General features: G+C 42.9%; 1 protein-coding gene and 2 long non-coding RNA genes across 3 annotated transcripts; 1 reads left to right on the forward strand and 2 right to left on the reverse strand.

Moving 5' to 3' along the window:
* Positions 1-229: 229 nt before the first annotated feature.
* LOC134204503 (transcription termination factor 5, mitochondrial-like) lies at positions 230-2,456 on the reverse strand. Its single transcript, XM_062679317.1, is given in 7 exon segments — positions 230-524; positions 527-702; positions 766-990; positions 1,147-1,858; positions 1,861-1,953; positions 1,956-2,117; positions 2,172-2,456. Coding segments are annotated over 7 exon segments (1,608 nt in total). The 5' UTR covers positions 2,287-2,456; the 3' UTR covers positions 230-399.
* A 4,354-nt stretch (positions 2,457-6,810) lies between these two features.
* LOC134204504 (uncharacterized) lies at positions 6,811-18,325 on the forward strand. The gene is made up of 4 exons (XR_009977877.1): positions 6,811-7,466; positions 17,607-17,773; positions 17,858-17,923; positions 17,987-18,325. It is a non-coding gene; the product is annotated as an uncharacterized LOC134204504 (long non-coding RNA).
* Positions 17,882-20,826, reverse strand: LOC134204505 (uncharacterized). Its single transcript, XR_009977878.1, has 2 exons — positions 20,124-20,826; positions 17,882-19,797 (listed from the first exon to the last, which is right to left on the reverse strand). It is a non-coding gene; the product is annotated as an uncharacterized LOC134204505 (long non-coding RNA).
* Between the last annotated feature and the right edge of the window lie 2,913 nt (positions 20,827-23,739).

Here is a 23,739-nt window from a genome sequence, read left to right on the forward strand (position 1 = left end):
GAAATATCAAAATTATATCCGTTATATTAAAGATAGATTTAAATTCGGTGGTCTAGTGACTCCCGTTTCTGGCTTATGAGTCAGGAGGTCGTGATTTTAAACCCAGGGTTATCCATTTCAGTGCATGTGAAAGGTCAGGCACATGCTGCGGCGAGCGCGTGATCATTCGAAGGTTGACGAGTGAGTATGAGTCACATACTGCAAGCGTCATACAATAACTAATGCCAGCCTGGGGCAGGATATTTACGTTCATTTCACTTACCCAATGAAATTTAATAACTTAGCATAGAAGGCTAGGCCCATTGTAGACATCGCACAATAGATCTAGGTAGGATATGTCTTTCCAGAGAATCATAGTGTTGTTGTTCTTATTGTTTGTTTTTTCACGAAGTTAACATTTCAACAATCCGAGGCCAGTTGCTCCCTTTGGCGATTCTTCTCTGATGCTGTCGTTCCAAATCTGTATCCTTTGCTAAGCGATTTCGGCAACTCAATATTTGTGGTAGTAGCAGAGTCGCTATATGAACCTGTTCCGGCCAGATCCCATCTCCTGTGAAATGGAAGTCGAACTCAATCATGTAGAGGCATAACGAAAGCATTTGCGACGGTGTCACGTCAGTCAGTTCAATGCCAAATTCATCATGCTTTTTTCTCATTTCTTTGCACTTCATAAGGTTTTCCAGTTTACTGCTAATGCGTGGTCTGTAGTTTGGAAATGATTATTTTATTAAAGTAACTATCACTGCTTGACATGTTAATACTTACAAAGGATACAGCATTATTTGAATGTTTTCGTAAATAGTGCTCGGCGAAAATCCTTTACTTTTGAGGTACTCTAGGGTTTCTTGCATCTGTACAACTGGTACATGGAACCAATAAGGATGTCGCTTCAATTGCTCGAGAACTTTATTGTCTTGCCATCCAAATGCCACGTTGATATAATGTTTGACGTCTCTCCAATGCGTTTTGTCATAACCATCCCGGACGTATCTGCGAAATAATAAATAATTTTTCATTTATGAATTCTAAATAAATTGCTCCCTAAGCAGACAATCTGATATTTTAGCAAAAAATTAATAATGGTACCCGTCCTTATAACAAAACAAAACAAAATATATACGAGTAACGTTACTCCGAAATACATACTTTTCAAAATTCTGCGTGTGACTAGACAGAATATTTAAGGAGAAACATCGAACTTTCAACTGCTGTAAGAAGTCCAACCGTAGTGTGGCTTTTGTTTGGTACGCAATTAATTTCGTAATTCTGGGATGTTTCGAGAGCACGTCGAATTCTTTCGTTTTCTTCAACTGCTCCAATCGACCTTTAATCGTACTGGACGATAGCGTCAGAATAGTGGAATATTTAAGAATTCCTGCTTCGTCGATTCCAAACGCGCGGAAATGATCCAGTATTTGCCTCACTGAATCGCACGACACCATCATGATCTTCGGTTGTTTCAGCATCAAATGTCTTATGTCCATTTGGGCTATCTGTGGCACAACATCCGGATAGCGCAGCAAGTTTTCCGGATCAGCGTGTAGGAGGTAGAGGTTCCGTATGATTTTATTTCGACTAAATTTGTAGTCACGCTCCAAAATATCTATCACTCGCTGAGTGTTTCCAAAGCTTTTATGCTTAATCCTAGAATATGTCTTCCATAATTTGTCCAATTCCTCATCTGTGAATTGTAATCGTTGTCGAAGAAATGCGTTGATGAATTGGTTACGGATGAATTGCAAACACATGTCGTCACTGTAATCAATTTCGGGTTTAAGTTCGATGTCAAACTGCTTGCCAAGTTGATCCATAATGCTCAGATCAAACGGAATGAGTTTATAATCTTTAAGAACCTTCACTTTTGCCTTACAATTGATACATATTTTACGATGGCATCGAGCTTTAATGTTTCCACAAATCCACACTCCCGCAGGATTGTGGATCTATTCTCGAGGTCGTCAAGTGCACTGTGAACAGCAATGGGTGTTTGAGGATGTCTTCCGTAGTTGCATTCAAATACTTGAAATATGCAATCTTACGACGCACGTCATCTGGTTCTAAATCTTTGAGAAAGCTGTTTTCACTAAATATTTTGTACATAGTAGATTCATTCATATCTGTAATATAATGCTTGATAAATAATGCACTCAGGGGGATATTGCGATTCTTACCCAGAAGAGGACAGAATAATTTTGTTGCCTCATAAAAGTTGTTGAACCCCGTTCCGGAACAAAACAGACGATTGATGTGGTGTTTGTTGTTTAGTAGAACTCTTAACTTATACATTATATTTTATTTTAACTCTCGATAAAATAGCTGGAAATATTTATTTATTATCGACACATTTCGCACATTTTCAGACAAATTTGTAGTCTTGTTTTTGTTTTGTTGTTGCTCTGATGTAGAGATGTCCCAAATTAATCGATTACTTCGATTAATCGATTCATCATTGTGATAATCGATTAATTTTGAATCGATTATTACCCAACAACTAATGCTACGTTTTGACAGGGCAAGTGAATTGAACAACTCAGTTGAATTCAATTGACTTGCCAAAAGTTGAACATGTTCAACTTTCTTTTCGTTCAAGTGAATTGAATTAAGGTGTTTATACGTTCAGTTCGCGTTCAATTCAAGCGACTTGCTCAATTCACTTGCCTTGTCTAAACGTAGCATAATGCTACGTTTTGACAGGGCAAGTGAATTGAACAACTCACACGGATAACTTCGTAAACTCATTAATGAGTAAAAATATAACCATTTTTGGATCTTGTATTGAGCTGTCAGAAAATGGGGAAAATTTGACAACTTGAAGTGGGTGAAAAAACACCCATTTTGAGAATGTTGACCGACTTCGGAAAAGTTTATTTGTAAACCCATAAATGGGTGAAAAAAGTCTTGTGAATTTCTCGTATCAAAATTAGCTACCAATTGCGTGTTGCGGCGTTGCAGAAGTTTGAAGGATCTTTGTTAGTGCACGGATAAATTTAAATAACCTATTTCGCTTATTTTTTAATATTTATCTTACTTATGTCTTTTATATGTATTGCAAAGATTAAAAAATAAGTACTGCAATATTAGTTTTTAGGCTAGCTAAGATTATCAATAATATAATCATTCATTGGCTTATCCCCTATCGTCAAATTCTAACTTGTACATTTTTCGATCGTATTGAAGCCGTTGAGTAAGTGGTTGCTGCAGATAATTGTTAAAATGTCCAGCACAAAGAGTAAGTTTTTATAAGAAGTATGAATTTATCGAATTTAAAGTACGAATTATTTCTCAATTAACTATTCCTAGATCATATTACACATCAAATTTCACGGCCGATTCCTGGAAATATCGCCATCGACTCGACATCGGAATCGGCTCGAACCAGAAGACAGCGAAAGCGGGGAAAGTTCGTCAAAAATACTTGTTCAAAAGAATATAACACGTCACAGCAAGAGTTGTAAGCGAAATGGAATCGTCCGCACTCGGATGGCGGTAATTTGAAGCTGCCGCTTTTGCAGCACGGTAGATTAAAGTTTAATCTCTTTAGATTATTTATTTTTATCCGTGTGCACGGATAAAAATAAATAATCTAAAGAGATTAAACTTTAATCTAAAACCATATTCAGTCTATCCACTCATTCTAATGATTATTTTTATAGTAAGATTTGCAATGCTTAATATGCGTTTAATCCTTTGGGATGCATATTTCCTTTTTAATATTTGAGAGCCTTCTTTTTTGACAGATTTGTTGTTCCAAGATTAAAACCAAAAACAAAAAATCAAGTGGAATTGAAAATGATCCAAAATAACTATATACACAGTACATTATTTCATATTTATTTATTTGATAAGTATTAGAAAAGGAACATTCATTTTCTACATATTTAAGTAGGTACCGATAAGTGATATTTCTTCAAAGACTCGGGCAACGCATTGCTTACTTTTTAGCAACAGATTCGCCTTCCGACGCCAAAGTGAATGCATGTATTTAACTTGATGAAAATTCCGATGCGTTCTCGTAGCATGCTGCAAAAGCGGCAGCATCAAATTACCGCCATCCGAGTGCGGACGATTCCATTTCGCTTACAACTCTTGCTGTGACGTGTTATATTCTTTTGAACAAGTATTTTTCACGAACTCCATGCAGAAGTTTAAACGTAAGTAATTCACAACATTTGCAATTAAATCTCAGTAAATCATGTTCGTTTTTTATATTTATTAGGTTCGAAACCGAAGGAAATGCATCTTTAACCACACCACGACGAGGGTTGCCTGGATTTAAAAAATATCATTATATTACTTCATTATACATCATCATACTAAAATAAATAAGTTTGAGCATTTTATTTGTCGTACTCTTCCTTAAAACTGCAACAAATCCCATTCTTTTCATTATTCATTCTGGCTCCATTCTCAAAAATGGGAGTTTTTTACCCATTTTCAACAAAAATCAATTCTAAAAAATGGGTAAAAATGCAACATTTTTTGACATATACTGCGTTTACTCATTAATGAGTAAATCGTGGTTTACTCATTAAATGAGTAGATCCACTTATTCCCCGAAATGGGTGAAAATTTACCCTTTAATGAGTTTACGAGGTTATCCGTGAGTTGAATTCAATTGACTTGCCAAAAGTTGAACATGTTCAACTTTCTTTTCGTTCACGTGAATTGAATTAAGATGTTTACACGTTCCATTCGCGTTGGATTCAAGCGACTTGCTCAATTCACTTGCCTTGTCTAAACGTAGCATAAGGGTCGGTACAAATATTTATTACGTAACGCAATAGGGGGTGGGGGGTTGTTTGATTTTTGTTACGCTTTGTTACGCAAAATATAGGGGGTGGGGGTCCTTCGAAATATTGTTACGCGTAACAACTTATTTGCCTAGAGAAAAAATATTTTAAAAATTAAAAATTTTGTTATGTTTGAAAAAGCATGATATATGCATTATATAATGATGTATGGCACCGTCCTTCAAATTCTACTAATAAAGACCTTTTTTGAAAAATAGCATTTGTTACGCGTTACGCATAGGGGTGGGGGTGGTTCTGAAGATTGTTACGGATTGTTACGAGGGGGTGGGGGGCTCTTAAAAACAACGTTTTTTGCGTTACGTAATATTTGAACAGGCCCTTAATTGATTCAATAATCGATAGGAATCCAGATTAGTTATTGTCTATCCGGAATAAACTTAGAACGCTTTTTATACCGAAGTTGGATTTTTCTCCAGATACAGGCAACTAAGCCAACTTCGGAAATAGTGCACTGGATTCCCCCAAGGGCCTCATACGCCTGTCACTGGCGAACAAAGCTCGTGTACTCTGCATCGAAGCTTAGAACCGGTGTTAGGGCGCAATCGTTAATGCGAACATTTTTATATTCGGTTAGTTACTGCAAATAAATTCTTTTTCGAGTCCCTATAATCAAGCAGGTATTTCAAGCATATATGTATACCACATCGTTATATTGCTGCATGATTGAGTGTCTAATTTTGATAAAATATCGACAACAAAAGTGTGCATAAAAATTGCCTCGCCATAACAAAAAGGTGGTAGAGAATTAACACTGTTGTTTACAGTTTAGAACCAAATCCAGATGTCGCACATGTTTGGGGTAGGGATTCAGTGCTCCGCCTTCTCCCCCTGGATTTCCCTTAAAGATGCGCTAAACAACGCATCAATTAGTTTGACAGATAAAACTTCGGAAGAAAGTTCGGTTCGGAACGTGTCATATAAACGAGCTTAGTATAACCACAGACAAACATACGTAACACTAGAGAAATTTCCATCGACCATGACTTCAACGATCAATTTGAATTTGATCGATTGCGCGTTTCACAACTAGAGGCGCTAGTGTCGTAATCCTTCGAATTTGACATTTCACTCCAGCGCCTTCTGGTGACAATGTCATACATAAAATTTAATGTTGTTTATTATTAATATTTCTAGATTGCTTTGAGAATAGGTCGTATGTGCAAAAGAGAGGCTCTCTTGACTTTCATTCTCTTTCGATTATTATAGAACTATACTAAAGTTTACTTCGGATTTCTTGGCAGATAGCTAAAGACAATAGCTTTGTCTATCGTGCTGAAGTGAAAATGTAGCAAAATATGCAAAATTAGCTTTTCTATTAGCGAAAGAGAGTGCAAGCAAAGAGAGACTCTCTTTTGCACATACGACCTATTCTCAAAGCAATCTAGATTTCTAATACTTTTTGCCAAAGCAGGCGCTTAATGACATGTATAAGAAAAAACTTATACATCGCATTGGTCACATACATTCGGAAACTTATACTTTTCATTAACTTATGAATGTTATATGCTTTTTGATATGGGATCATTCATTAGGTGGCATAATGAAGAGTATAAGTATTTTCGAATGGTTTTTTGCCATAACATATAAGGTTATTTTTTTACGTGTAGAGGAGTTGGACGATGGAAAATGTTCAAACTGTTACGTCTGTTTGTCTGTGGTATAACTTTGATTTATTATGACATATCCCAGCAAACAAAATGTGAGTCGTGAGGCATTCGTTAGGGACTAGTGAGTGACTGAAAATAAAAAAAATAAAAAAACAAACGTTTGATTGAAGCGTTTGAACCGTGTTGATCTTATTATTATTTTTTCACCGATGCGCCAGACGTTAGTCTTTGCGAGAAAAAAAAACATGTCGTCGGCGAAATCGGTGTCTGGTTGCAATTTCGTTCTCTTTGTGCAAAATATTAAATAAAACGTCGCGAATTGTGTCGGAAAAAGTAAAACGCGAGGTGGTTCATGAAACATACATTGAATTTTGTGCTTGTCAATGCGTGCCGGTAACGAAAATATGAGTCGGAATACTTGGGTTCGCGGTTGCAAAGGACGGGCGATCGTCGTAATGTAAATAATGGAAATCAGTTAGGTGCATGGTGCTGATGATGACAATGGTGCTGTCTATTTGGGCAAGACGGTACCCATTATCCAACGCCGTTGTAATAGTCATTGATAAGAAGATCGCGAGAAAGTGTCACTGTTTAGATATTACCCTGTTGAGGAGTGTTATTGTTTGTAAAATTGTGATAGTGCGTACTCCGGGGAAAGAACGGGGTCAGATTGCAAATATCCCGTGATTCTGGAATGAATGCTTGCGCCCAACGAATTGTGTATTTGGTGTGACCGGAAAATAAAGATCAACCAGACGAAGAAAGATCTGGCCAAGCCGGATAGAAGAAAGTCTGATCGACTGCCAAATAAGTGAAAATGGAAGATCGAAGTTAAATGTGTTTAATTAGAGGGAATGTTTGAGAGTTGACCACTCAATCAAGAGCAATTTCATTCTACACCACTTACCATGTACCGTCCCAAGCTGCTTAACCTTGGAGCATCCAAACGATTTACCAAAGGACAAATTCGAATGACACTTCAATGCCCAGCATTTCGGAGTACTTCGTTGGCATTGCACCCGGAATGCGTGTTTCCCGCAAGGACAAGGTAAGATCCCGTTAAACAGCAAGAGTGACCATTACATGGAAGGTTCTTTTTGCCTTTCTCGTACACTAAGTGTACGTAAAGGCTATAATATTGCTTCAAAAACAAGATTTTGATAGGAGGCCCGGAGGGCCGATTTTCATATACCGATCGACTCAGCTCGACGAATCGAGGTGATGTCTGTATGTGTGTATGTATGTATGTGTGTGTGTGTATGTGTGTATGTGTACAAATTTTGTAGACACACTTTTTGGAACTTAGCATTATCCGATTTACTCGCAACAAGTTGCATTCGACGGGGAATGCGGTCCCATTGTTTGCTATTGAGAATTGTTGATTTGTTGATTTGAGGTGTTTGCTGTAACTATCAGTGCATTTCCGCGACCTACCAGGGTGCAGAATGTTGTTTTAAGGTGATTGTTGTAAGACATACAAGGCTGCAGGTAGTTTGAATACGCTTCCGTATGCGCATAGCAAAATGTTGTTTTGAAATGCTTGTTGTAACCATCAGTCCATTACTGGAACCTACCAGAGTGCAGGTAATTTGAGTTGCATCCGTATTCCCAAAGCAGAAAGTAAACTTGAGGTGTTTGTTGTAACTATCAATGCATTGCCGCGACCTACCAGGGTGTAGAATGTTGTTTTGAGGTGCTTGTTATAAGTCCTACCATGGTGCAAGTAGTTTGAGTATCCTCCCGTATGCGCATAGCAAAATGTTGTTTTGAAGTGCTTGTTGAAACTATCAGTGCATTGCTGCGATCAACCAGGGTGCAGGTAGTTTAAGTATGCATCCGTACTCCTATAGCAAAGTGAACTTGAGGTGTTTGCTGTAGCTATCAGTGCATTTCCGTGACCTACCAGGGTGCAGAATGTTGTTTTGAGGTGCTTGTTGTAAGACATACAAGGCTGCAGGTAGTTTGAGTATCCTCATGTATGCGCATAGCAAAATGTTGTTTTGAAGTGCTTGTTGTAACTATCAGTGCATTGCTGCGACCAACCAGGGTGCAGGTAATTTCAGTATGAATCCGTACACCCATAGCAGAAAGTGAACTTGAGGTGCTTGTTGTAACTATCAATGCATTGCCACGACCTACCAGGGTGTAGAATGTTGTTTTGAGATGCTTGATATAAGTCCTACCATGGTGCAGGTAGTTTGCGTATCCTCATGTATGCGCATAGCAAAACTTTCGGAGGTACTTCCGGAGGAATTGCTAGGGAAACTTTCGGAGGAATTCCAGGAGGAACTTCCGGAGGAATTCCTGGAGGAACTTCTGGTGGAATTCCTGGAGGAACTTCCGGTTGAATTCCTGGAGGAACTTCCGGTTGAATTCCTGGATGAACTTCCGCTTGAATTCCTGGAGAAACTTCCGGTGGAATTCCTAGAGCAACTTCCGGTGGAATTCCTGGAGCATCTTCCGGAGGAATTCCTGGTGGAACTTCTGGAGGAATTCCTGGTGGAACTTCCGGAGGAATTCCTGGTGGAACTTCCGGAGGAATTCCTAGTGGAACTTCCGGAGGAATTCCTAGTGGAACTTCCGGAAGAATTCCTGGTGGAACTCCCGGTGGAATTCCTGGAGGAACTTCCGGAGGAATTCCTTGAGGAACTTCCGGAGGAATTCTCGGATGAACTTCCGAATGAATTCCTGGAGCAACTTCCGGAGGATCTTCTGGAGGAACTTTCGAAGGTACTTCCGGAGGAATTCCTGGAGAAACTTCCGGAGGAATTCCAGGAGGAACTTCCGGAGGAACTCCTGGAGGAACTTCCGGAGGAATTCCTGGAGGAACTTCCAGTTGAATTCCTGGAGGAACTTCCAGTTGAATTCCTGGAGGAACTTCCGGTTGAATTCCTGGAGCAACTTCCGGTGGAATTCCTAGAGCAACTTCCGGTGGAATTCCTGGAGCATCTTCCGGAGGAATTCCTGGTGGAAATTCTGGAGGAATTCCTGGTGGAACTTCCGAAGGAATTCCTGGTGGAACTTCCGGAGGAATTCCTAGTGGAACTTCCGGAAGAATTCCTGGAGAAACTTCCGGAGGAATTTTTGGAGGAACTTCCGAAGGAATTCCTGGAGGAACTTCCGAAGGAATTCCTGGAGGAACTTCCGAAGGAATTCCTGGAGGAACTTCCGGAGGAATTCCTGGAGGAACTTCCGGAGGAATTCCTGGAGGAACTTCCGGAGGAATTCCTGGAGGAACTTCCGGAGGAATTCCTGGAGGAACTTCCGGAGGAATTCCTGGAGGAACTTCCGGAGGAATTCCTGGAGGAACTTCCGAAGGAATTCCTGAAAGAACTTCGGAAGGAATTCCTGAAGGAACTTCTGCAGTAACTCTGAAGGAACTTCCGAAGGAATTCCTGGAGGAGCTTCCGAAGGAATTTCTGGAGGAACTTCTGAAGGAATTTCTGGAGGAACTTCCGGAAGAATTCCTGCGGAAGTTCCTTCAAGAATTTTCCGTAAATTAATAACTGGAGGAACTTCCGAAGGAATTCCTGGAGGAACTCCCGGTGGAATTCCTGGAGGAACTCCCGGTGGGATTCCTGGAGGAACTTCCGGAGGAATTACAAGAGGAACTTCCGGAGGAATTCCTGGAGGAACTTCCGGAGGAATTCTTGGAGGAACTTCCGAAGGAATTCCTGGAGAAACTTCCGAAGGAATACCTGGAGGAACTTCCGGAAGAATTCCTGGAGAAACTTCCGGAGGAATTCTTGGAGGAACTTCCGAAGGAATTCCTGGAGGAACTTACGAAGGAATACCTGGAGGAACTTCCGAAGGAATTTCTGGAAGAACTTCTGAAGGAATTTCTGGAGGAACTTCCGGAAGAATTCCTGCGGAAGTTCCTCCAAGAATTTTCTGTAAATGAATTCCTGGAGTAACTTCCGGAGGATTTGCTTGAGGAAATTCCGGTGGAATTTCTGGAGGAACTTCCGAAGGAATTCCTGGAGGAACTCCCGGTGGAATTCCTGGAGGAATTCTTCTGAAGGAATTTCTGGAGGAACTTCCGGAAGAATTCCTGCGGAAGTTCCTCCAAGAATTTTCTGTAAATGAATTCCTGGAGTAACTTCCGGAGGATTTGCTTGAGGAAATTCCGGTGGAATTTCTGGAGGAACTTCCGAAGGAATTCCTGGAGGAACTCCCGGTGGAATTCCTGGAGGAATATCCGGAGGAATTATAAGAGGAACTTCAGGAGGAATCCCTGAAAGAACTTCCGGAGGAATTCTTGGAGGAACTTCCAAATGAATTCCTGGAGCAACTTCCGGAGGAATTCCTGGAGGAACTTTTGGAGGAACTTCCGGAGGAATTCTTGGAGGAACTTCCGGTGGAATTCCTGGAGGAACTTCCGAAGGAACACCTGGAGGAGCTTCCGAAGGAATTCCTGGAGGAACTTCCGAAGGAATACCTGGAGGAACTTCCGGTGGAATTCGCTGAGGAACTTCCAAAGGAATTCCTGCAGGAACTTCCGCAGGAATTCCTGAAAGAACTTCGGAAGGAATTCCAGAAGGAACTTCCGCAGGAATTCCTGATGGAACTTTCGGAGGAATTCATGGAGGAACTTCCGAAGGAATTTCTGGAGGAACTTCCGAAGGAATTTCTGGAGGAACTTTAGAAGGAATTTCTCGAGGAACTTCCGGAGTAATTTCTGGAGGAACTTCCGGAAAAATTCCTGCGAAATTCCTCCAGGAATTTTCCGAAAATGATTTCCTGGAGTAACTTCCGGAGGATTTGCTTGAGGAAATTCCGGTGGAATTCCTGGAGGAACTTCCGAAGGAATTCCTGGAGGAACTCCCGTCGGAATACCTGGAGGAACTTCCGGAGGAATTCTTGGAGGAACTTTCGGAGGTACTTCCGGAGGAATTCCTGGAGAAACTTCCGGAGGAATTCCTAGAGGAACTTCCGGAGAAATTTGTGGAGGAACTTCTGGTGGAATTTTTGGAGGAACTTCTGGTGGAATTCCTGGAGGAACTTCCAGTTGAATTCATGGAGGAACTTCCGGTTGAATTCCTGGAGCAACTTCCGGAGGAATTCCTGGTGGAACTTCTGGAGGAATTCCTGGTGAAACTTCCGGAGGAATTCCTGGAGGAACTTCCGGAGGAATTCCTGGAGAAACTTCCGGAGGAATTCTTGGAGGAACTTCTGAAGGAATTCCTGGAGGAACTTCCGAAGGAATTCCTGGAGGAACTTCCAAAGGAATTCCTGGAGGAACTTCCGAAGGAATTCCTGGAGGAACTTCCGAAGGAATTCCTGAAAGAACTTCGGAAGGAATTCCTGAAGGATCTTCCGCAGGAATTCCTGAAGGAACTTTCGAAGGAATTCATGGAGGAACTTCCAAAGGAATTTCTGGAGAAACTTCCGGAGGAATTCCAGGAGGAACTTCCTGAGGAACTCCTGGAGGAACTTCTGGTGGAATTCCTGGAGGAACTTTCAGTTGAATTCCAGGAGGAACTTCCAGTTCAATTCCTGGAGGAACTTCCGGTTGAATTCCTGGAGCAATTTCCGGTGGAATTCCTAGAGCAACTTCCGGTGGAATTCCTGGATCAACTTCCGGAGGAATTTCTGGTGGAACTTCTGGAGGAATTCCTGGTGGAACTTCCGGAGGAATTCCTGGAGAAACTTCCGGAGGAATTCTTGGAGGAACTTCTGAAGGAATTCCTGGAGGAACTTCCGAAGGAATACCTGGAGGAGCTTCCGAAGGAATTCCTGGAGGAACTTCCGAAGGAATTCCTGAAAGAACTTCGGAAGGAATTCCTGAAGGAACTTCCGCAGGAATTCCTGAAGGAACTTTCGAAGGAATTCATGGAGGAACTTCCAAATGAATTTCTGGAGGAACTTCCGAAGAAATTTCTGGAGGAACTTTCTAAGGAAGTTTTGGAGGAACTTCCGGAGGAATTTCTGGAGGAACTTCCGGAAGAATTCCTGCGGCAGTTCTTCCAGGAATTTTCCGTAAATGAATTCCTGGAGTAACTTCCGGGGGAGTTCTTGGAGGAACTTCTGAAGGAATTCCTGGAGGAACTTCCGAAGGAATTCCTGGAGGAACTTCCAAAGGAATTCCTGGAGGAACTTCCGAAGGAATTCCTGGAGGAACTTCCGAAGGAATTCCTGGAGGAACTTCCGAAGGAATTCCTGAAAGAACTTCGGAAGGAATTCTTGAAGGAACTTCCGCAGGAATTCCTGAAGGAACTTTCGAAGGAATTCATGGAGGAACTTCCAAAGGAATTTCTGGAGAAACTTCCGGAGGAATTCCAGGAGGAACTTCCGGAAGAACTCCTGGAGGAACTTCTGGTGGAATTCCTGGAGGAACTTTCAGTTGAATTCCTGGAGGAACTTCCAGTTCAATTCCTGGAGGAACTTCCGGTTGAATTCCTGGAGCAATTTCCGGTGAATTCCTAGAGCAACTTCCGGTGGAATTCCTGGATTAACTTCCGGAGGAATTTCTGGTGGAACTTCTGGAGGAATTCCTGGTGGAACTTCCGGAGGAATTCCTGGAGAAACTTCCGGAGGAATTCTTGGAGGAACTTCTGAAGGAATTCCTGGAGAAACTTCCGAAGGAATACCTGGAGGAGCTTCCGAAGGAATTCCTGGAAGAACTTCCGAAGGAATTCCTGAAAGAACTTCGGAAGGAATTCCTGAAGGAACTTCCGCAGGAATTCCTGAAGGAACTTTCGAAGGAATTCATGGAGGAACTTCCAAAGGAATTTCTGGAGGAACTTCCGAAGAAATTTCTGGAGGAACTTCCGAAGGAATTTTTGGAGGAACTTCCGGAGGAATTTCTGGAGGAACTTCCGGAAGAATTCCTGCGGCAGTTCTTCCAGGAATTTTCCGTAAATGAATTCCTGGAGTAACTTCCGGAGGATTTGCTTGAGGAAATTCCGGTGGAATTCCTAAAGGAACTTCCGAAGGAATTACAAGAGGAACTTCCGGAGGAATTCCTGGAGGATCTTCCGGAGGAATTCTCGGATGAACTTCCGAATGAATTCCTGGAGCAACTTCCGGAGGAATTCCTGGAGGAACTTCTGGAGGATCTTCTGGAGGAACTTTCAGAGGTACTTCCGGAGGAATTCCTGGAGAAACTTCCGGAGGAATTCCAGGAGGAACTTCCGGAGGAACTCCTGGAGGAACTTCTGGTGGAATTCCTGGAGGAACTTCCAGTTGAATTCCTGGAGGAACTTCCAGTTGAATTCCTGGAGGAACTTCCGGTTGAATTCCTGGAGGAACTTCCAGTTGAATTCCTGGAGGAACTTCCAGTTGAATTCCTGGAGGAACTTCCGGTTGAATTCCTGGTGGAGCTTCCGGAGGAATTCCTGGTGGAACTTCCGGAAGAATTCCTGGAGAAACTTCCGGATGAATTCTTGGAGGAACTTCCGAAGGAAATCCTGGAGGAACTTCCGAAGGAATACCTGGAGGAACTTCCGAAGGAATTCCTGGAGGAACTTCCGCAGGAATTCCTGAAAGAACTTCGGAAGGAATTCCTGAAGGAACTTCCGCAGGAACACTGAAGGAACTTCCGAAGGAATTCCTGGAGGAACTTTCGCAGGAATTTCTGGAGGATTTTCTGGAGGAACTTCCGGAAGAATTCCTGCGGAAGTTCCTTCAAGAATTTTCCGTAAATTGATTCCTGGAGTAACTTCCGGAGGATTTGCTTGAGGAATTTCCGGTGGAATTCCTGGAGGAACTTCCGAAGGAATTCCTGGAGGAACTACCGGTGGAATTCCTGGAGGAATTTCGGAGGAATTGCAAGAGGAACTTCGGAGGAATTCCTGGAAAAACTTCCGGAGGAATTCTTGGAGGAACTTCCGAATGAATTCCTGAAGCAACTTCCGGAGGAATTCCTGGTGGATCTGCTGGAGGAATTCCTGGAGAAACTTCCGGAGGAATTCCTGGAGGAACTTCCGAAAGAATTCCTGGAGAAACTTCCGAAGGAATACCTGGAGGAACTTCCGGTGGAATTCGTTGAGGAACTTCCGAAGGAATTCCTGAAAGAACTTCGGAAGGAATTCCTGAAGGAACTTCCGCAGGAATTTCTGGAGGAACTTCCGAAGGAATTTCTGGAGGAACTACCGGTGGAATTCCTGGAGGAATTTCCGGAGGAATTCCTGGAGGAACTTCCGCAGGAATTCCTGAAAGAACTTCGGAAGGAATTCCTGAAGGAACTTCCGCAGGAACACTGAAGGAACTTCCGAAGGAATTTCTGGAGGATTTTCTGAAGGAATTTCTGGAGGAACTTCCGGAAGAATTCCTGCGGAAGTTCCTTCAAGAATTTTCCGTAAATTAATTCCTGGAGTAACTTCCGGAGGATTTGCTTGAGGAATTTCCGGTGGAATTCCTGGAGGAACTTCCGAAGGAATTCCTGGAGGAACTACCGGTGGAATTCCTGGAGGAATTTCCGGAGGAATTGCAAGAGGAACTTCCGGAGGAATTCCTGGAAAAACTTCCGGAGGAATTCTTGGAGGAACTTCCGAATGAATTCCTGAAGCAACTTCCGGAGGAATTCCTGGTGGAACTGCTGGAGGAATTCCTGGAGAAACTTCCGGAGGAATTCCTGGAGGAACTTCCGAAAGAATTCCTGGAGAAACTTCCGAAGGAATACCTGGAGGAACTTCCGGTGGAATTCGTTGAGGAACTTCCGAAGGAATTCCTGAAAGAACTTCGGAAGGAATTCCTGAAGGAACTTCCGCAGGAATTTCTGGAGGAACTTCCGAAGGAATTTCTGGAGGAACTTTCGAAGGAATTTCTGGAGGAACTTCCGGAGGAATTCCTGGAGGAACTTCCGGAGGAATTTCTGGATGAACTTCCGGAAGAATTCCTGCGGAAGTTTCTCCAGGAATTTTCCGTAAATGAATTTCTGGAGTAATTTCCGGAAGATTTGCTTGAGGAAATTCCGGTGGAATTTCTGGAGGATCTTCCGATGGAATTCCTGGAGGAACTCCCGGTGGAATTCCTGGAGGAATTTTCGGAGGAGTTACAAGAGGAACTTCCGGAGGAATTCCTGGAGGAACTTCCGGAAGAATTCCTGCGGAAGTTCCTCCAGGAATTTTCCGTAAATGAATTCCTGGAGTAACTTCCGGAGGAATTGCTGGAGGAAATTCCGGTGGAATTCCTGGAGGAACTTCCGAAGGAAGTCCTGGAGGAACTTCCGGAGGAATTCCTGGAGGAACTTTCGGAGGGATTCCTGGAGGAGCTTATGGAGGAACTTCCGGAGGAATTCCTGGAGGAACTTCCGGTTGTATTCCTGGAGGAACTTTCGGTTGAATTCCTGGAGGAACTTCCGGTGGAATTCCTGGAGGAAGTTCTGGAACAATTTCTGGAACGTGTGATAGAACTCCTGGAGCAATTTCTGCTGCAACTCCTGACGCAATTGCTGGTGGAACCCTTGGAGAAATTTCTGGTGAAACGTGTGATGGGACTCCTGGAGTAATTTCTGTTGCAATTCCTGGTGGAACTCCTTAAGCAATTCTTAGCGAAACTCCTGGAGGAATTCTTGTTAAAATTCCTGGTGGATCTCCTTGAGCAATTTCTGGTGGAACATGTTATGGAACTCCTGGAACCATTTCTGGTAAGGGAAGATCCATTATTTACGTAACGCCAAAATTTGCCATTTCCCCACTCCCCCCTATGTCACACTTTTTGTATGAATTATTGAAAATTTTTGTATGGATTGTCACACTTCGGTGAACTCCCCACTCTAAGCGTTACGTATTTTGTGGAAGTTCCCTAATACGTGTGATTGAACTCCTGGAGCAATCTCTGTTGCAACTCCTGAAGCAATTCCTGATGGAACTCCTGCAGAAATTTCTAATGAATTGTGTGATGGAACTCTTGAAGCAATTCCTGGTGGAATTCCCGGAAGAAAATTGGAGAAATTTCTGGTCAAAAGTGTGTTGGAACTCCTGGAGCAGTTTCTGTTGCAACTCCTACAGCAATTTTTGGTGGAGCTATTGGAGAAATTTCTGGTGAAACATGTGATGGAACTCGTGGATAATTTCTATTGAACTTCCTGAATTCCTGGAAGAATGCTTGGTGCTATGCCTGGTGGATCTCCTGGAGCAATTTCTGTTGGAACTCCTGAAGCAATTCTTGTCAGAACTCCTGGAGGAATTCTTGGTGCGATTCCTGGTGGAACATGTGTTGGAACTCCTGGAGCAATTTCTGTTGTAACTCCTGAAGCAATTGCTGGTGGAACTCCTGGAGTTATTTCTGTTGCAACTCCTGAAGCAATTCCTGGTGAAATTCCAGAATCAATTCTTGGTGGATCTCCTGGAGCAATTTCTGTTGGAACTCTTCGAGCAATTATTGGCGGAGCTCCTGGAGAAAATCTTGGTGCAATTCCTGGTGGAACGTGTTATGAAACTCCAGAAGCAATTCATGGTGAAACTCCTGTAGCTATTTCTGTTGGAACACCTGGGGTAATTTCTGGTGGAATAATTGCTTGTTAAACTTTTGGAGGACCACCCATCACGAAGCATAGAGTGTGACTGTGCACCAGTGCCGTCCAATGGCAAATGCACTGTGTGTGGACAAGCGGCAAGCAGATTTATGTAGTGTGAAGTGTATCCGTTTCTCTGTGACTTAATTTTTATTTCTACAAAGTTCATGGTCGTAAGTAGAGAGACCTAGTGCTAGTGGTGTTGGTGCTGAGGTAGTGCTTGATGGGGATGGGTTTGAAGCTGTTGAAGAATATAGCTTGAAACGCTTGTGACAATCCGAAAATTGTCTAAACTGGCACCGGGAATCGAACCCAGCTACCCTCAGCATGGTCTTGCTTTGTAGCCGCGCGTCTTACCGCACGGCTAAGGTGGGCCCCTAGTTTCCACTTTTGCATTCTTATATCATAAGGCAAACACGATGATACTTTTATGCTCAGGGAGGTCGAGACAATTTCCAAACCGAAAATAGCTTAGACCGGCACCGGGAATCGAACCCAGCCACCCTCAGCATGGTCTTGCTTTATAACCGCGCATTTTACCGCTAGGCTACCGCTGCATACACTACTAGGTAAAAACCAGCAACTGGTGTGTGACACAGACGCATGAATTACGAGCTGTATGCGGTGTTCAAAGAATAAAATATTGTGAATAAAATTAAATACCCCAGACTTCAGTGGGCTGCTCACTTAGTGCGAATGTTGGAAGAATGAATAGCGAATATTTACCAGAGAACCGGATAGACGCCGGCGACTTCGTGGAAGACCATGGACACGCTGGCTGCATGAGATGGAATCGGACCTGGGACTGGAGGAAGATCGCCCAAGACAGTCGATGGTGGAGCTCTACAATACGCTAGGCATAAGTGTATCGACGGTGTAGCCAACCAGGTGTTTAGGTAGGTATCATAAAGGACATACTATTGATTGTTGGAGAAGCTGGTTTTAAAGTGAAATTTCCCTGTTTCCTTTTTTCTTTACAGATCATATATAAACTTCAGGAGCGATTTTCAACTAATGGTCGACTTGATATTATTATGGTACTTCAAGTAGGGACATTTTGTCAATGCGCTGTACACTATTCTTTAAAATATTTTTTTCTCTGTCTATAGAATTCTTCTGCAATTGTTGATTTCAACTATGTCGAATGAACACGGTGAGGGCGTCGTTGAAGTCTTTGGCCCGATGTCATTATCTTACAAACAGATCAGTAGAAAACATTTCCAACCAAATGGACAAATGCATTTAATATTACTGTTAACGAAGCAAAAATGCAGATACATGTATTTTATATTTTAAATGGAAGTCAAAGATTGAATTTCAAAAAAAGAAGAAAAATGAGCAAGTATAGTTATACGTTTCATGAATTGCAACACAAAAAAAAGCTAAATATTCAAATTTATCTGTAAAATGTTTCTAACAAAATATTTACAATAAATAATTTTTTAAATCGATAAATAACATGTGTTTTGACTTCGTTTTTCTTAACCTAGTTTGTTTGCTTACCTTCAAAATAAATACGGGAAATTGATCAACCTCTAACTTGTCCACATGTTAAGGTGATAGCGGGCTATCGACCACGATAAAAGCTTTCAAGCAGGTCACAGGGCACAGAAGCACTAAGGGCCGATGCTCACGTAGCAGTTTTCTAAGCCCCGTGAACGCAGTGTCCTTTAAACACCACGTGCACGAAACACAAAAACACAAAAGTTCAACTCCATGGATGCAGTGGTTCTACGCCCCAACAAAAAAACACCACATACACGCAGCGTTGGAAAGGCTTTAGGTACGTGGGCATCGCCCCCAGATTCATGAATGAGAAGTTTCTTTTATCAATATCTCAACGATGTAAGGTAGAAAATCCTGGTTTATATTGAAAAAGCGTCATAAGTGACTGGGCTTCTAAAGAATAGTCTTTTAGTGACCGACCCGAAAAAAGTTACCGAGTTCGAATTAGACGCTCTCAGTTTTTCAAAATATTCTGCTATTTGGTTAATTGTTTTACTAGGCCAACAACACCTGATTCAAATTCCCCCATCCTCATACAAATAGTTCACAATCAACTTGCTATCCAATTATGTCCAAATCATGCGTTTCAAATTCTCCAAATTGTACGCCTTGTACAAATGCGACAGTAAATACTTTTTTTATATCACAATACCTGGTTTATAGTTCATCTTTGAGTGATAAAACGGCCTACGAATACATCCCGGGAGTGTGTGATGACGCATTCGTTACTGCAGTACTCATCTTACCACTCACTCGGAACTAACGATCCCCAGGTTTTGTCATCCTTGCCGTATACATTGCTGGGGAGGGACGTTCTGCCGCGGTGGGCTGCCGGAGAGCGGCAAAGCAACCTGATAGGGAGTCATGTGACCACTTGGTTGTTACTGCTGCTGCGTCGGATAGTCAGAAACCTGAAGGTGTTGCTGATTGTGTGACATCTGTTGATTCATGTAGTGTGATTGCGGTAGGGTAATGTCCGTATTCATCATTCCGTTCATGGTAAGGTAGTGATTTTCTTGCTGCTGTGACATTCCAATCTGCTGCTACTGGACCATCATATGCTGCTACTATTGTTACTTGATGGTGGCTATATCGGGTTCATCTACAAATGGTGTGGTGACGGCTAAGCTTTCCCGGATGCATCGGTAGTTGCGTTTACATCATGGTCTGCGAATTGTACGATGACACGTACGGCGATGGATAGCTTTTCGGCTGCGGCGGCATCAGGACTCCTTAGCTCAGGACGCCTTGCCATGTGGGGGCTTACCCGGTTAAGCGTACTAGGGGTGATGGTTACGAGTGGTTCACCAAATGATTACTCTGCTTATGGGTGGAATGCCGCTGGGGCGGTGGGGTTGTTGAGTGCATTGGCTTCTGCTGCTAGTTTTCTTTTCTGTCTCGATCGTAGGCTATCCTAGAAATAAACATAATACTTTTAAAAAATACCACATTTGAAATAGCGGGCTACTGTGTTTCCAGGTGGTAGCAAACACAATCTTCTATATTTTCAGAGATTTTCAGCTAGGTCTTAGAAAGTGACTGATCAACAATGCAGTTGACGGTGATGAAAGGGACAATTTCGACCTGTGCTGGAGTATCGGAAGGGTTTAAACTATTCGCAACAGGTACTTCGTCTACTCCTGGCACCGGCTTCAGAATCGTTATGCTATCAGCAGGACTGTTCTTAATTTCTCAGTTTTTCATATCACTTCCTTGACCCGATAATAAGAATAAACTAACCGGTTATCGTTCCTAATAAAAATTACAATTACACTGATCGATATGCAGTTCCATATCCCATAGCGTCAATGCCGTGGCGATGAATGCAGAGTAGTGGAGTGCGCAATTTCTTCCCGGATGGCGTAATATAATACATTTTACCCTTATTTTTGCTGTTGCTATCAAGATTTGGAATAATTGGCAGCAGTCATCGCCAACGTTGTCTTTCCGCTTAGTTCACTAATTTCAGCGCCACTTTCAACCGCCGGTAAAGCCCCGAAGTCCATCAAACCGAATTCCATTTCGATGTTTTCCTGCTTTTGTGTTACTGTTGCCGTCCCTGTTACTGTCCCTACTCCTGGCGCAACAGCAGAATCGCGCCCCACCGATGGGATTGGTGATCCGATTGGTAGCAGTGGCTTCGAGGAGGTAACCACAATGAATTTTTGATGTTTTTTCTGGGCGAGCCTCAACCTCCATTTCCACTATGGATAATGTCCTCGTCGAATGCAGCGAAATCGTCTTCATCCTCTTCATTACTATCACACTTTAACAGACTACCGTCTCCGGGATCTTTTCCTTCTGCGCTGCTACGTTCCACTTCTCCGGACACTCCGAGCGATTTCTGTTGGCACTGGTCTTGGAATGTTTACATCCAACTGTCACCAAAGATGGATTGACATTGGTATTAGTGAAAAAGTATGCGCTCACTACTACATTAACATGATTTCTATCGGCTCACAAAATGACTCACGTTAGGGTAAGGTTACACTAATGTTACCTAACGCAGACGTTTGAAATCAGCAAACGCCTAACACAATGTTGCAATATAGCGTAATTTTAGTCGAGGTTTACCCTAACGTGAATCATTTTCTTAGGCTCATGAGGTAACATGTTACCCTAAAGTTCGGGTCATGTTAGGCTCATTCTCCTTACTCCCAGCAAGACGATCGTTTCACCTGAAGTAAGCGCAACAGGTAGTTATACACTCGTACGGGAGAATGCCACCTACGACCCGAACCAGCTCGAGGCTGCTGTTCCGGATCTCAAATTATAACGGGTTCTGGTTCATATAGAGCTTGCCCACACCATGAAAGATTGGCATTCGTGGCGTTTTGGCGGAGGACTCGTCAGTGGCTGGGACCAGTGGTGGTGGCGAGTGCGTAGTGGTGCCGACTTGACGATCGTTTCGATCAACGATTCTACCGACGTCGTTCACGATCTCAGGATTTGGACATCATGATGTAACCGATCGAAGGACAGGTGCTTACACATTTCGGAATGTTCACATGAATTGAAGGAATCGTCTGTAAATCCGCTACTTACGCCATCAGCGCTGCTGCAATCGCACCCGAAAGTTAAACGAGGAGTATATACTCAGCAAGCATCGTAAAATCGATTTGAAGACGGTGATTCGGTGAAGAGGGAAACGATTGGCAACTGGAGATGACTCGCAACAATTCGTGAGGTAATTAAGAGTTACAAATAGATACCTAGTTCGCTTTTTTTCGAATTTTGACACATTGTCCACCTACTCGGTTTCAGGAGGTACCTAAATCAAAATAGAAGTCTCATCAATTTTCCAGCTGTGCAGTTGTTGATGAAGTTAATCTGCGAATGAGCTAGGGTGGCATCAATCCGCATCACGCTCTAACATATTAGTATAAAAAAATTTCAATTTCATGTTGTAATACATACAACAGGAGATAAGTAATTTTTTTTTTTTTTTTGGGTAAAATTAGAGGACGGAGGAAGATTGCTGCCGAGTAACAGGACAAGGTGATGTTTAACAGTGAACTGAATGCCGCGTCGTCTTCAATGACTATGCATTACTTACATTACTTACTTTTTTTTATACAAATCCGTTCCTAATCAAATCTATTTCAAATCAAATCAAAATTCAAATCCAAATCTAATCCGAATCCAATCTAAACCCAATTCAATTATTTATTCAGCCTATTAAGGATGGAGTGGCCTGTGCAGTACATAACAATCGTCCGCATTCAGCACGGTCCATGGCAATGCCAGCCATGCACTTTAAGGAGGGGCCGTAAATCATTAATCGATTTACCTTGCTCGCTGCGCACCTCGCCTTCTTGTATCCGTCGGAACATTGTCGAGAACCATTTTTCCTGGGTTTTTGTCACACATTCTGGCTACGTATACGGCCCACCGCAGTCTTACAAATTTTGTGAATCGTATCACTCGTGTCAATCCGTGCCCGTTACCCCCTTCAAAGCGATTTTGAATAGCAGGCACGATAGATCATCGACTTGTTGTAACCTTCTGCGTGTTTCGAAGGGACTCAAGAATTCCCCTAAGACTCGAACTACATACATCACCCGATCCATCGCCGCTTCTATCAACCGTATCAGTTATATTGGTTGTCATTGTATCATATGCTGCTCTGAAGTCGACGAACAGATGTTTTTTTTTTGTATAGAGGGATGAAGGCAAATTTGAAAACAGACACCTGAAATTATCACTCAAGGATTGGGATTGGCGGAAGGGTGACCCAGTAAACCCACGCAAGTAAAGGAACGCTACTTGAGTTATTCTCTCTTCTAATGCCCTGATCTACCCGGGACGACCTTCCAGTATTACTTCTGTATGATAGGCAGTACTAAACGTACTCCTCCCAAACCGGTACTTCTTACCTTAAGCTTGCTTGTTTGTGCCAGAAAGCACACAAAAGCCTTGAGCCCTCAAGCCCTTTATCTTTTCCTTGTGCCATTCAGCACATGCAAGCTACTCACATAGTTCCCGGTGGCGAATCTATCCTACTCAGACGGGGAGTCATCCGGCGGCGGAAGTTCCCCTGATACCAACGACCCGCATCCGTGGAAGGCTATTATATTACCAACACTACGCTTTCACCTGGTCAGCATATTCAAAGCTCAGCTCAAGTCCTACGCACTTTCTCACTTCAACGGGTGACCGGGCGAGTGCCGAGGTCAGACCAAAGATGCCGGGTGGAGATAACTTCCAGTTCAATGGTGCCCCGACGACCTGAAGCCGGTGCATTCACGCGCCACGATCTACTCAACTGTTCCCCGGCGGTGGATATAGCCTACTCCGATTAACTGATTTCCCATGTACTCAGCTATTTGGCTACTTGCTAAACCATTGAGCCATTCAGTTCCCGCCTTAACTGCGAGCTACTCGTCGGAAGCTCCCCCGTAACTGACGACCCGTCTCAACGGGTGAGCGGACGAGTGCTGAGGTCGATCGATTCAAAGATTCCGGGTGGAGATAACTTCTGGTTCAATAGTGCCCCGATGACCCGAAGCCGGTGCACTTGCACGCCACGTTCTACTCTGCTTGTACCCGGCGGTGGGCCTTGCCTACTCCGATAACCGAGTTTTGATTCCCTTGAGCCATTCAGTTCCTACCTTATTCATTCTGGAGGAATTCCTGGAGGAACTTTAGAAAGAATTCCTGGAAGAACTTCGAAGGAATTCCTGGAGGAACTTCTGAAGGAATTCCTAGAGCAACTTCCGGAGGAATTCCTAAAGGAATTTCCTGTGAAATTCCCGGAGAATTCTCATAGAAACTGCCGCAGGACAGGAATTCCTGGAGAAACTTCCAGAGGAATTCCTGAAGGAACTTCCCGAGGATTTCCTGGAGGAATTTTCAA

This window comes from Armigeres subalbatus, unplaced genomic scaffold (assembly GCF_024139115.2).
Source record: "Armigeres subalbatus isolate Guangzhou_Male unplaced genomic scaffold, GZ_Asu_2 Contig632, whole genome shotgun sequence".
Taxonomy (NCBI): Eukaryota; Metazoa; Arthropoda; class Insecta; order Diptera; family Culicidae; genus Armigeres; species Armigeres subalbatus.